The sequence below is a fragment of the Lagenorhynchus albirostris genome, chromosome 6 (assembly GCF_949774975.1).
Source record: "Lagenorhynchus albirostris chromosome 6, mLagAlb1.1, whole genome shotgun sequence".
In the NCBI taxonomy this organism is placed as follows: domain Eukaryota; kingdom Metazoa; phylum Chordata; class Mammalia; order Artiodactyla; family Delphinidae; genus Lagenorhynchus; species Lagenorhynchus albirostris.
In genome coordinates this window covers 27967679-27980292 of record NC_083100.1, presented here as the reverse complement: position 1 = coordinate 27980292, position 12614 = coordinate 27967679, and the positions used below count along the sequence as shown (strand labels likewise).

Below are 12614 nucleotides of genomic sequence, written 5' to 3'. Positions count from 1 at the left end.
GGACTAAGGTTTACTGAGGACTAAGTGACATTATACATGTAAAACATCTGTCTCACTATGTAGCTCACAGTATATATTCAAATGTTTTCATCCCACTACCCCCTCAGACGTTTCCTTTCTTTTCCAGTCTCTGTAAGGTGGAAGCTGTTGATACCCACCTTCATTTGGATATTTAAAAAATATATCTACCTGATTGTGTTTGAATACGGGGCTAGTAGACCAGGAGTTGGCAAACTATGCTGACCTGTCTTTGTTAATAAAGTTTTGTTGGAACACAGGCACACCCTTTCATTTACTTACTGTCTGGCTGGTTTTGCATTATATTGGCAAGTTGACTAGTTGCAACTGAGTAAAATACTTACCATCTGGCCCTTTACAGGAATAGTTTGGCAACCCCTGGGTTAGATCATGAATTATTAGTTTAAAAAATAGGAACTGCATGGTAAGTTTTCATCAGTAATTAAGATATGCGTTAAGTATTCTATAGGCTGCTATTGGGCTGTGATCCTTGGAAGGCATTGGTGCTTTGAAAAAATAATTTTGAAATGTGAAACTTAGTGGATGACTTGTTCTTCTAGATATTAAAATGTATCACAACTCTGCAATAATTAGAGTGGATCTGGCAGTAGGTTTGCCAGACAAATCAGTCAAATAAAAAAAATAGCTCTGAAGTAGACACTAGTATATTTTCTATGTTGTACATATATCTTAGTATATGATAAAGAAAGCATCTCAGACTATTGGGGAAGCATTATTCCATACACAGGGAAAATTGGTCATAAACTCTGATAAAGAAGCCACAGAAAGTCGTGATGTTAGAGCCGAGTTATTTTATTGCTATCATAGAGATTACTTAGCTATAAGAAAAATTATTCTTCAATCTGAATTCTCTGATTTTAATCTAAAAATTGATCTTTCAAAAGGTACATAGATTTTTATTGTAATTTACACAGTTAATTGTATACATGATGCTTGCTTGAGAGTGACTTGACTAGGATAACATGAATTGACTTGTTTTTATTATTATATCAGGGGAAAAAGAACAGACAAAATGACCTGATAACTATCTAAAACTTTGGCTTTACTAATGATGTTAAATCTTTTAGATGAAGTAGATGGAGGAGATACACAGAAGAAACAACTCACAAATCCTCATGTGGAGCTCCGTAAGTATGAGATAAATACCTTTGGTTTGGGGACCAGGACTATAATTGAGCAAACTCCATTATTTGAAGCTTCTAGCTTCTCACTAGATAAATATTCTACTTCTTGAAATGAATATTAAGTCTGTGTACTGATGAACATTTGTTTAGTCTAAATTTAGTTTATAAAATATACATTATTTAATTTAGAAGGAAATTTATAAATTTAATTAAAATTATAATTTAATTTATAAATTATAATTTAATGCAATGTCTGATGTTTAAATAATTACTGTTTGTGTAATCTAGAGCCACAGAGCCTTAGTAAGGCATCTAGAATTGTGTGTGTACATGTGAGTGCCAAAAATTTATTATCCAGCATTATAACACTATAGAAAAATTTAAGATGTATAAGTACAATGATGAAAATACAGTGACCAGCATAAAATTAGAAATGGGTCTTATTTTCTGTTTGATTTTTCTAGAAATATGAAGGGTGGTCATAAGATGCTCTTTAATCCTTCCTGAAGATAACTTTAACTGAATTGTGATAAACAGGGATGTAGTAGACTTAATGTGAAAAATGCTATCGTGGAGAAACTTAAATGATTGCATTTGGTAGGGGTGGGGAGTGAGCAAGAAGGAAAAAGAAAAGGTATTTCTGATCCAGAGGAGCTTTTTTTTAAAAAAACACTTCTGTTTATAGAATTTTCCGATGCCAACGCCAAGTTTTACTGTCGTCTCTACTATGCGGGAGAGTTTCATAAGATGCGAGAAGTGATTCTGGGCAGCAGCGAAGAAGATTTTATTCGTTCCCTTTCTCACTCTTCTCCGTGGCAGGCCCGAGGAGGCAAATCAGGAGCTGCCTTTTACGCGACTGAAGGTAAGTCTTTTTAATCATTTACTAATTAAGCGGTATCCATCTTTTTCCCTCGGATAATTTATGAATCCCTTGAACTGAGGTAATACGATACTGTCTTTTTGCAAACATGTTTTTCTTTTTATGCTTGAGAGGATGAAAGAAGCATATTTAAAAGAATATATGGTGTACGGTGTGTAATGAGAGACAAATATTGATCAAATCCTTATTAAATTCTTTCTAGTCCTGAGTTTTCCAAATGTAAATAATAACAGAGAACTTCTAGAAGACTCAAAAGGTACCTCAGAGCTCATGAGAGAAAGATAAAAATAGAAACATTTGACCTGAAAACCAGAAGGCCAAGTTCTTAACCTACAAAGTTTTACAGAAGATCATGAGCATTTTTATTTCACATTCCATTTTCCATACTCACTGAAAGCGAAATTATTTGAGAAAATGCATCAGGAAAGACGTGCTAGATAAGAACTTTCATAACTGTTACTTATTGGATTGTTAACAAAGGAATTTGTAACATTTTACTTGGTAGTTAAAAAAAAATAGATCATTTAGCTATGACTTCAGGTGTGGTACTGTCGAAAGTAGAGGTTTCTTGACTATATAAATCCTCAGAAGCCCTTCCAAACCTTCAATTACTTGAGAACTGTGTTCTGGTCAAAATCTTCTCAGTGGTGTCAGAAAATATCCCTTAAGAATGTGAAGCAAACAGATCATTTGGGATTTTTAGAATGATTTATTTTGGAATACCTCAGTAAATATTGCAATTGAATAAACATGAAATTTTTGCCTTTTAGATGATAGATTCATTTTGAAGCAAATGCCTCGTCTGGAAGTCCAGTCTTTCCTTGACTTTGCACCACACTACTTCAATTATATTACAAATGCCGTTCAACAAAAGGTAGAAACCCAAACCTTGATCTGTAAGTCTACTGGGCTTTTTCACATCCTGAGAGTCCTAATGGCAGTTTTCTCCGTGGTAATATGTGAACAGAGCATGACTAGATCTCTGCTGTGCTATTGAGGTGTGGTAGAATGCAGGGATTTCAAACTCTTTTTCCTACATATATAGAGAGAGATTACCCACTTGTCATGAAGCAGTGAGCCTCCCGTGAGTATGAAAGAGTCACATAGATTTTTTTTCCATTTATGGGTTTATTGCCTGTTATTGGAGGAATTATGTCATAATAAAATTTGTGAGTTTGAGAAATTGAGAACGATTACCCCTTGGGAGAATGTTAAAGATCTAATAATTTTGTTGGCATTGCTGCTTTACTTCATAGATTCAAAGGTTTGAGTTTTTTTAAGGTCCTCTGACTGATCATATTAATAGAAAATCATGTTTGGGTAATACATGAATAATCCAGATATTGGTATTAAATTATAAATAATCCTTTTGAAAAATTGAAGTATAGTTGATTTACAATATTAGTTTCAAGTGTACAGCATAGTGATTTGGTATTTTTGCAGATTATACTTCATTGTAAGTTGTTACAAGATAATGGCTATAATTCCCTGTGTATATAATATATCCTTATTGCTTATCTGTTTGATACAGAGTAGTTTATTAATCTCATATAAAAAATTTGTCCCTCCCCCATTCCCTTTCCCTTTTGGTGACCACAAGCTTGTTTTCTATATCTAAGTCTGTTTCTGTTTTGCATGTACATTCATTTGTATTACTTTTAGATTCCACATATAAGTGATATCATATAGTATTTATCTTTCACTGACTTATTTCACTAAGCATAATATTCATACATAGTCCTTTTTGATAAGAGTTTACTTTTTTCTTGATTAGAGGCCCACTGCATTGGCCAAGATTCTTGGAGTTTACAGAATTGGTTATAAGAATTCCCAGAACAACACTGAGAAGAAGCTAGATCTCCTTGTCATGGAAAATCTTTTCTATGGGAGAAAGATGGCACAGGTAAGGATACTGGACTATGCAAAGCATTTAGCTAGCATTTACCCTTTGTATTTCTGCTTCCTGAACATAATGAGTCAGAGAGTAACATGATATTTGAGAGTAAATATTAAACTTTGGTTACTAGGCAAAATTTAACTTTTGAGTTATTGAACCCTGTAGGAAAGAATAAAGAGGAATATTGTGGACTGGTCCTAAAATTTAACATATCCAACATCCTAGAAACACAGAATTATAGAAAAAGAAGGCAGATGCAACGTAACAGTTTTAAAGATGAAGAAACTGAGGCTCAGAGACATTGAGTACTTTATCAAAGTCACACAGCTATGCCTAGAACTCAGGTTGGTCTAGATTCTAGAACAGTACTCTTCAGTGTGCTGGTCCTTGAACTGTTTCCAGTCCGTGGTGAGATAAGAGCTTGTACTAATCAATAGAATGTAATTTAATGCACTGCTTTCTTCATCGAGAATGTCTTGCTATGGCAGAAGCATCTGCTGTACTAAATTGTGGGTTTAATGATGTAATTGATTTACATTCTGGCACTAGCTTCTCTGTCATCATGAACCAGGAAAGCCTGTCTAGCAGTGGTCTGTTGAATAACACTTCAGGTCGCACTGGTCTAGTACCCAGGTCCCTGACCTTTGAGTGCGTTGCTTTTCCTAATGCCCAGAAATTCCTAGAGATACGCTGTTGCTTCTACATTGTCCTAAGTAATTGCACAGTTTTGGTATCAGTACTTAAAAGTTTCCTCTGAATGTTTGCATCTGTTTTTTAAACTACTTTATGATTCAACAATATATTTTTGGAGTTACTTGTTAATGTTTCTTAGAGTTGATTAAATGGGTCAGTATATTTCTGAAATATTTCAATAAATGAGTACCTAGCTATTAATTTCATGATACAATTACATCACCATGTGTTTTATGTATTATACAATTACAATGTATGCATTTAGTGACATATAAGTTGTTAGGTTTTAAAATTAAATTTTAAAGTGTTTATAACTGTAGTGGCTACAAGGAAGCTTTCTGCCTTTTTAATTTAATTAACCATTTGTAACAGCTCACACATAAATGACAGAGAGTTTTCTTTCTGCTAGGTTTTTGATTTGAAGGGTTCACTTAGGAATCGAAATGTAAAAACCGATACCGGGAAAGAGAGTTGTGATGTAGTCCTGCTGGATGAAAATCTCTTAAAAATGGTTCGAGACAACCCTCTGTATATCCGTTCTCATTCCAAAGCTGTGCTGAGAGCCTCAATCCGTAGCGACTCCCACTTCCTTTCTAGCCACCTCATTATAGATTATTCTTTGCTGGTTGGGCGGGATGATACCAGCAATGAGCTGGTAGTTGGAATTATAGGTAAGTTGATGAGCATGCCTTATGTATAGTTCATGATTTAAGCCAGAGTAAAATTTGAAGACTATCTGGTGTAGTAATAGCTTATTGAATAATTTCACAAACTTTCATTTGAAATTTTAAAAATAATAGTTTTTCTGTTCTGGTACCTTTTATTCAGGTTCCTCATTTCCATTTTCATTATTTTTACCAAAAATATCTGTATTCAAAAGTCACTTGAAGATGAAGCCCTATGAGGTTGTTATGAGGATTAAATGAATTAATATGGTAAAAACCCTTAGGACAGTCCATGGCATATTGTCCGTACCTGCAGTATTGCCAGCACTCAATAGCTATTGTAGAAGTAATAGTAATGGTAATTGCGGTTGTCATCTGCTTATATTTATTAAGAGAACCTTTACTGCTAATCTCGCCCCCTGCAACAGATTATATCCGAACATTTACATGGGACAAAAAGCTTGAGATGGTTGTGAAATCAACAGGAATTTTAGGAGGACAAGGTGAGCAGAATTTTTGTTCTGTTTACTCTTTAAACTGTTCTCATTATCTTCCTCATCAGTTAACATATACTAAATGGATACTTTAAAAAAAATTCTAAAACATAAGTGGTTATCTTTGATTTTATCATCATTTCCAAGGTGATCAAATAATAAGGGGAATTGTTTAGGTGGGGAAATATGGGGTTTTAAATTTGTGTTAAGATGCCAGAGGTTCTCAAAATGGTAAGTTAAAAAGGCCAGAAGTTCTGAACAGGAGGTTGTCCTGAATTAACACTTGAAATCCTCTAAGTTCTCTGAGAGCTGCCAGCGCCATTTGTGCTTTTAGACTTCTCTCATCTCTAAGCAAGAGCGTCTTTTAAAATAAAAAAAAAAACCTCCTACCAAGAAGGACCTGTCCCTTGTCATGTGGCACAGTGAACACCCTCCCTCCTTTCTGAGCCCGCCGTGGTGTGTTTGCTTACAGACCATGGCATTTTATGTCTGTTGACATGAAAGAACATAGCCGTTGAAGTCAGTTGTCTTATCAATTATGTAACGGCTTCCTTTTCCCTCTTCGCTTTCATAATCCTAGGTAAAATGCCGACTGTGGTCTCTCCAGAGTTGTATAGGACCAGATTTTGTGAAGCAATGGACAAGTATTTCCTGATGGTACCAGACCACTGGACAGGCTTGGGTCTGAACTGCTGAAACAAAGCACATATTTTGAAATGGACCAGGAAGAAAAGGGGCCTGGAACCAAGGACCAAAAATAAGCTACATGTTTTATTCCTTCATCACATTCACCACTGTATGCAAAGCCCTTTCAGTTCTGCGGCTGTGGAGGCCATCTGTAGCCTGAAGGGTTAAAACTCTGTGGATTTGCACTTTGTTTTTTGAAACCTACAAATGAGCTATCCGTAGGCTGGGACGTTGCATGAACATTTTGTTCACTTAAGCTGAAATCTAGGCACATTTCAAAGGGCTGAGGACAAATGTATGGTTAGAGATGAGATACGGTGAAAAAATCGGTTGTCATATTGGCTAACAATCCTGTTGAGAAAATAGTGTCTCATAGATTATGACTCTCCTGGCATCATATTGGACAGATTCTTTACCTAGAAAGCATTTGTAGAGCTGGTGAATTTGTTTTGTGTTTCTTATGTAACAATTTAATGTTACCTCTTATCAGAATTTCTGAAACCTTAAAAAAATTCTGAATTATTTTATTAATGGCCAGTTAAACAGATTGATACAATCTATTCTTGTTTTGCTGAGGAATTTGACTTAAATTGAGAATCGTGTCATGTTCTGTATCTTTCCCTGTTTTCAAGTGTGTTTGATATTTTTCAAGTTCTGTCTCTACTTGTCTGTGGGTGACAGGAGGCTACAGCCATTAACTTTAAGCCTTTTCCTGGAGCTGTTTTTTTAAGCTTATTTACAGCTTTTGAGCAAGTAATATGCTGAACGGCACTTGTCTACACATGCTCATACTCTAGGTTTTTCTCCCACTTTCAGGGAAACATTAGTAAATTAGTCTACGGTGACTAAATCCCCAAAGGGATAATTATTAATAAAGGTTTTTTTTTAATATAAAAAATAAATTAGGCCTGATCCAGTAAATTGGGTGAGGGAAGCACTTGCTTTATTTTTTATAAAGGTAAAGTATCCTTTTCAATATAACTAGCAATTTATGTGGCATCTATAAAATTAAGAAGTTTCCAGTATGGACATCCCTGTTTTCTAACTTTCTGTACCAGTTTCTAGGCCAGTTCTGACTATTGAGAAATGTTAACAGTTAAGATATTCTTAGTGAGAAACTTATTGTTTACTAGAGTTTTTGTTTAGTTAAAAAGTGATCAGAAGTATACTAAACTGTCTTTGAGGAAATAACACAACCCCGAATATTTTCTCTTGGTTTCTTTCCCATAATAAGGATTATTATTACGGATAATACCCCAAATAAGGATAATTTGGGGTTTGTAAAATTTTAAGGGTTCCACTCTTTTCAGGCTTCCTATAGTAGCACGTTTCTATTGCACCTTTCACATAATAAGAAAAAAATCTGGTTACATTCCAATTACAGAGACTTAAGTATGTAAAATAGGAACATTTTGGAAAGTTTGCTCGAGAAAACAAAAGCATTAGTTTGGTGTTTGGTGCTTATTAGAAACATGATTTGTTCTGTACTAGAAACAAACAGACCAAGGACTTACTACTGATCTGATGATAAGCACTTTTTTCTTTTTTAACATGTGATGTGCCTTTTGAAAACGTACAAAACAATGACGATTTTAGTTTTGATATCAAAGGCCAGTAAAGGAGTTGTACAGGGCTGAAAGATGTGGAACATTATTCACTTCTCATGTGTCAGGAACATGGATTTTGCATCTCATATTGAATGCAAACGTATTTTGCATCTGTTTATTTTTTCTGTCAGGAGGCTTGGGGTTATTTATCCTGTCCATTTCCCTCACCCCAGTCGGGAGCATTTCCAGGGGCAGGTGTCTTCCCGCAGCTGTAATCACGTTGTTTCTTTGTTTCAGTCTCAGTACCACGTGTATAGCTTGAATGCTCCATTGGAATAGCTCTTGACAATAATGTGTCATGTTGATTTTGTTTTCCTTGCCCATGACTTGAAGAACCGATTTTTTTTAAAGTACTGCTGCTGCTTAGGTAATTTTGTGGCTAAAAAAAATTCCAATATGATATAATCTGAAACAATACTTGTTGCCTTGCAAGGGTGATCTGTCCTTTTAAAACTGTCTTAATGGAGGGGAAATATACAATTTAATTTGTTTTGAGTGGTAGAACTATATACCCGGCCTCTTGCTGCTCTTGTTTAGGCCACTACCAGATACATAAGGCTTTTCAAATACTGTGTACTCAGTGTCAGGCACTGAATGGCTGTTTACCTCTCTTGAATTCCCCATTGAGGCCTGGAGAACCTTGATGGTGATAAGTTAAGAACGAGGAAGAAATCTTAATACTTTCTTCTTTAGAATAAAAAAATGAATTCTGAGAATAATTGATAGCACAAGAAAGCTATGTGAACATGTTGCATTGTATAAAAATCTTATTTATAAATGTGAAGTGGTTTGATGCCATCAAAACTTTATTTAAAAATAAAAAAGATTCACTTTTTTCTTACCCAAGCCTAAGAAAAATAAGGGGAATAAGCTGTTGCAAGCCCTTTTGTAGTCTATTGAATATTTTAAATTTATAGATATTCAAATTTTCCTACAGAATGTCCTACTTATAATTTTTTCCTTGATCCAGCAGTGAGTGGTTTTCTAGCTTTGGCCTTTATTGGGTATTGTAAATAGTAGGGTTGTATTGTTTTTTGTGGCATCAGCTTCTCCTTGGCTTTTTACCCATTAGTGTCGTGGGCTTGTATAAAACTGCTGAGGAAAATAATCTACCTGTATAGAAAGTTTGCTTAGCTGGCGGAGTGAAAACCCTTGCAAATGAGCCTGGTGGTGAAACAGATCAGGCCATTCATTATTCCTCAAGTGTTAACATACTGACTTAAGCAGTATTCAAACCATCTAGTGCAATGCCTTTTTTGTTTGTTTTTGTAACACGGGTGCAGTTGTATTATAGAAAAATAAAAATTACAATCATGAGCAGTTTTATTAATGCTGCTCTGCTTGTTTTGTAAGAAATGTATATTACGTCTTTGACAGGTTTAATTTTAACTAGAGAAATGACATTGTAAATCAAAATAGCCTCTTTTAATTTAATATGAAAAATTCAATTAACAATATTGAAAATACTTAATGTATTATATTGTATATATTTCTCTACTTTGGTTCCAGCTGTTTTATATGATTGACATGTTATTTATGAGATAAAACTGCCTTGACCTTTTGGAGACTTATACTGTAAAAAGAGGACTTACAATAAACTGAGAATCAACTTCACTTTGTTTTGAATCTGCTTGAGGAAATTAAGAGGAGATGGAGTTGGTGCCCCCGGCCCAGCAGTGTTGTCTTCTGTTCATTCTCTCCCCCTTCCGACGGGAGAATTGAAGTCTTTCTCCAGTAAATAACTCTCCTCTTTAGGTCTCAGAAAGGGGGTGCTAAATCCTTGGGTTCACTTTGCCCCGTATGGGCTTGGCCTTTTCTGTCCTCCCGCCTCTCTTCAATTCTGTTTCTGCTTTCCTTATGGGGCGCTCTAGAAAGCTTGGCCTTGCCCATCGGGGAATGGCTGAGTCCACCTGGAGGGCAGCCTCCACTGTTAGTTGTTCCCACCCTTCACAGGATCCCTGAAGTGGATCCAATGTGCTGCAACCCGCAGCTGTAAGCACAGCGACTCCCACTCACCATGCCCAGACTCACAGGGCGAAAGTGAGAACCGCTGGACAGAGGGGATGGTCCCTGTGCCCAGGGATGCCCAGGCGGCCTGGCTCTGCTCCCTCTCAACCCCCAACAGTGGTGGAAAAGGCGTATGCATAGTACCAGTTTTCTGTCCCCACTATCTTGAAGTCTCGTGTCAGAAATTACTTACTTATAAAATTCCTGGGTTAACGCTAAAAGAGACTGTTTTTAAAACTATTTTTTTTAAATTAATTAATTTATTTTTGGCTGCGTTGGGTCTTCGTTGCTGCAGGCAGGCTTTCTCTAGTTGCGGCGAGTGGGGGCTACTCTTCATTGCGGTGCTAAGGCTTCTCATTGCGGTGGCTTCTCTTGTTGCAGAGCGCGGGCTCTAGGTGCGCGGGCTCAGTAGTTGTGGCATGCGGGGTCAGTAGTTGTGGCGCACGGGCTTAGTTGCTCCGCAGCATGTGGGATCCTCCCGAACCAGGGCTTGAACATCCCCTGCGTTGGCAGGTGGATTCTTAACCACTGTGCCACCAGGGAAGTCCCTAAACCTATTTTTTTTAATTACAGAAAAGAACTTAAAAATTATCATCTTAATTGTTTTTAAGCATATACTTCAGAACTGTTACATGGCACAATACATCTCCAGAACTTTTTCTTCTGGCAAACACTGAAACTATACCCATTAACTCTTTTTTCCCCCTCACCCTAGCTCGTGGTAACCACCACAGTCTACTTTCCATTACCATGAATTTGACTACTTTAGATTCATCCTTATAAGTGAAATCATGCAGTATTTGTCTTTTTGTAACTGGATTTGGCCCCTTAGCATAATGTCCTCAACGTTCATCCATGTTGTAGCATTTCCTTACTTTTTTTTAAGGTTGAAAGGTATTCCGTTGTGTGTATGTTGCTACATTTTCTTTATTTATTCATCAGTGGACATTTAGATTACTTCCACCTCCTGGCTCTTACGAATAATGCTTCTATGAACATGGTAGTGCAAATATGTCTTCAAATTCCTTTAAAAATTCTTCTGGGTAAATACAGAGAAGTGGGATTGCTGGATCATATGGTGGTTCTATTTTTTAACGTTTTGAGGAAACTTCATACTGTTTTCCACAGTAGTTGCACTATTTTACAATCCCATCAACAGTGCACAAGTGTTCCAATTTCTCCACATCCTCTCCAATGCTTATCTATTTATTTATTTATTTTGATGGTAGGCATCCTGATGAGCGTGACATAATATTGTGGTATTGATTTGCATTTCTCTGATGACTAGTGACGTTGAGTGTATTTTCATATGCTTGTTGGTCATTTAAATATTATCTTTGGAGAAATGTTCAAATGTTTTGGCCACTTTTTAATCGGGTTACTTGATTTTTTTGTTGTTGAATTGTAGGAGTTCTTTATATATTCTTGATATTAACACCTTATCAGGTATATGATTTGCTGATATTTTCTCTCATTCCATTGGTTGCCTTTTGATTCTATTGATTGTATCCTCTGATGCACAAACGTTTTTAAGTTTGATGTAGTGCCATTGGTCTACTTTTACTTTTGTTGCCTGTGCTTTTGGTGTCATATCCAGAAATCATTGCCAAATCTCATGTCTTGAAACTTTTCCCCTGTTTTCTTCTAGGAATTTTATAGTTTTAGGTCTTACATTTAGGTCTTTATCCCCTTTTGAGCTAATTTTTGTATGTGGGGTAAAATAAGGGTCCAACTTCATTCTTTGGCACTTGGATATCCAGTTTTCCTAACACCATTTGGTAAAGATACTGTCCTTTCCCAGTTGAGTGGTCCTTATCAAAGATCATTTGACTATAAACAAGGGTTTATTTCTGAGTTCTGTATTCTATCCCATTGGTCTGTATATCTGTCTTTATGCCAGTACCATGTTATTTTGATTATTATAGCTTTCTAGTATGTTTTAAAATAAGAAAGTGTGAGATCTCTCTCCAACTTCATTTTTCTTTTCCAAAATTGTTTTGGCCATTTTGGGTCCTTTGAGATTGTAGAGGTGTTTTAGGGTGAATTTTTCTATGTCTGCAAAAAATGCCTTTGGCATGTTGATAGGGATTGTGTTTAATCTGTAGATTGTGTTAGTAATATGGACATACTAACAATATTAAATTTTCCAATTCATGAACATAAGATGCTTTTCCATTTTTGCTCTTTCTTTAATTTCTTTCAGCAATGTTTTGTAGTTTTCAGAGTACAAGTCTTTCACCTTTTGGTTAGGTTTATTCCTAAGTATTTTATTCTTTTTGATGCTATTATAAATTGAATTGTTTTATTAATTTTCTTTTTGGATTGTTCATTATTAGTGTATAGAACCACGACTGATTTTTCTGTGTTGATTCTGTATCTGCAACTTTGCTGAATTTATTACTTCTAACTATTTTGTGTGTACTCTTTAAGGTTTTTTGTATACATTTCATTTGCAAACAGAGATCATTTTACTTCTTCCTTTTCAATTTTTGTGCCTTTTGTTTTCTTGCCTAATTTTTCT

The 12614-nt window shown here is 35.7% G+C and overlaps 1 protein-coding gene across 1 annotated transcript in view; it reads left to right on the top strand.

Moving 5' to 3' along the window:
- The window catches only part of PIKFYVE (phosphoinositide kinase, FYVE-type zinc finger containing), a 77266-nt gene extending 67566 nt beyond the window's left edge, over window positions 1–9700 (top strand). The window contains exons 36-42 of the mRNA XM_060152200.1: window positions 1107–1166; window positions 1849–2025; window positions 2814–2917; window positions 3818–3946; window positions 5043–5304; window positions 5727–5801; window positions 6373–9700. Coding sequence (XP_060008183.1) covers window positions 1107–1166; window positions 1849–2025; window positions 2814–2917; window positions 3818–3946; window positions 5043–5304; window positions 5727–5801; window positions 6373–6488 — 923 coding nt within the window. The 3' untranslated portion in view covers window positions 6489–9700. The remainder of the gene's footprint in view (window positions 1–1106; window positions 1167–1848; window positions 2026–2813; window positions 2918–3817; window positions 3947–5042; window positions 5305–5726; window positions 5802–6372) is intronic.
- The last annotated feature ends 2914 nt before the right edge of the window (window positions 9701–12614 follow it).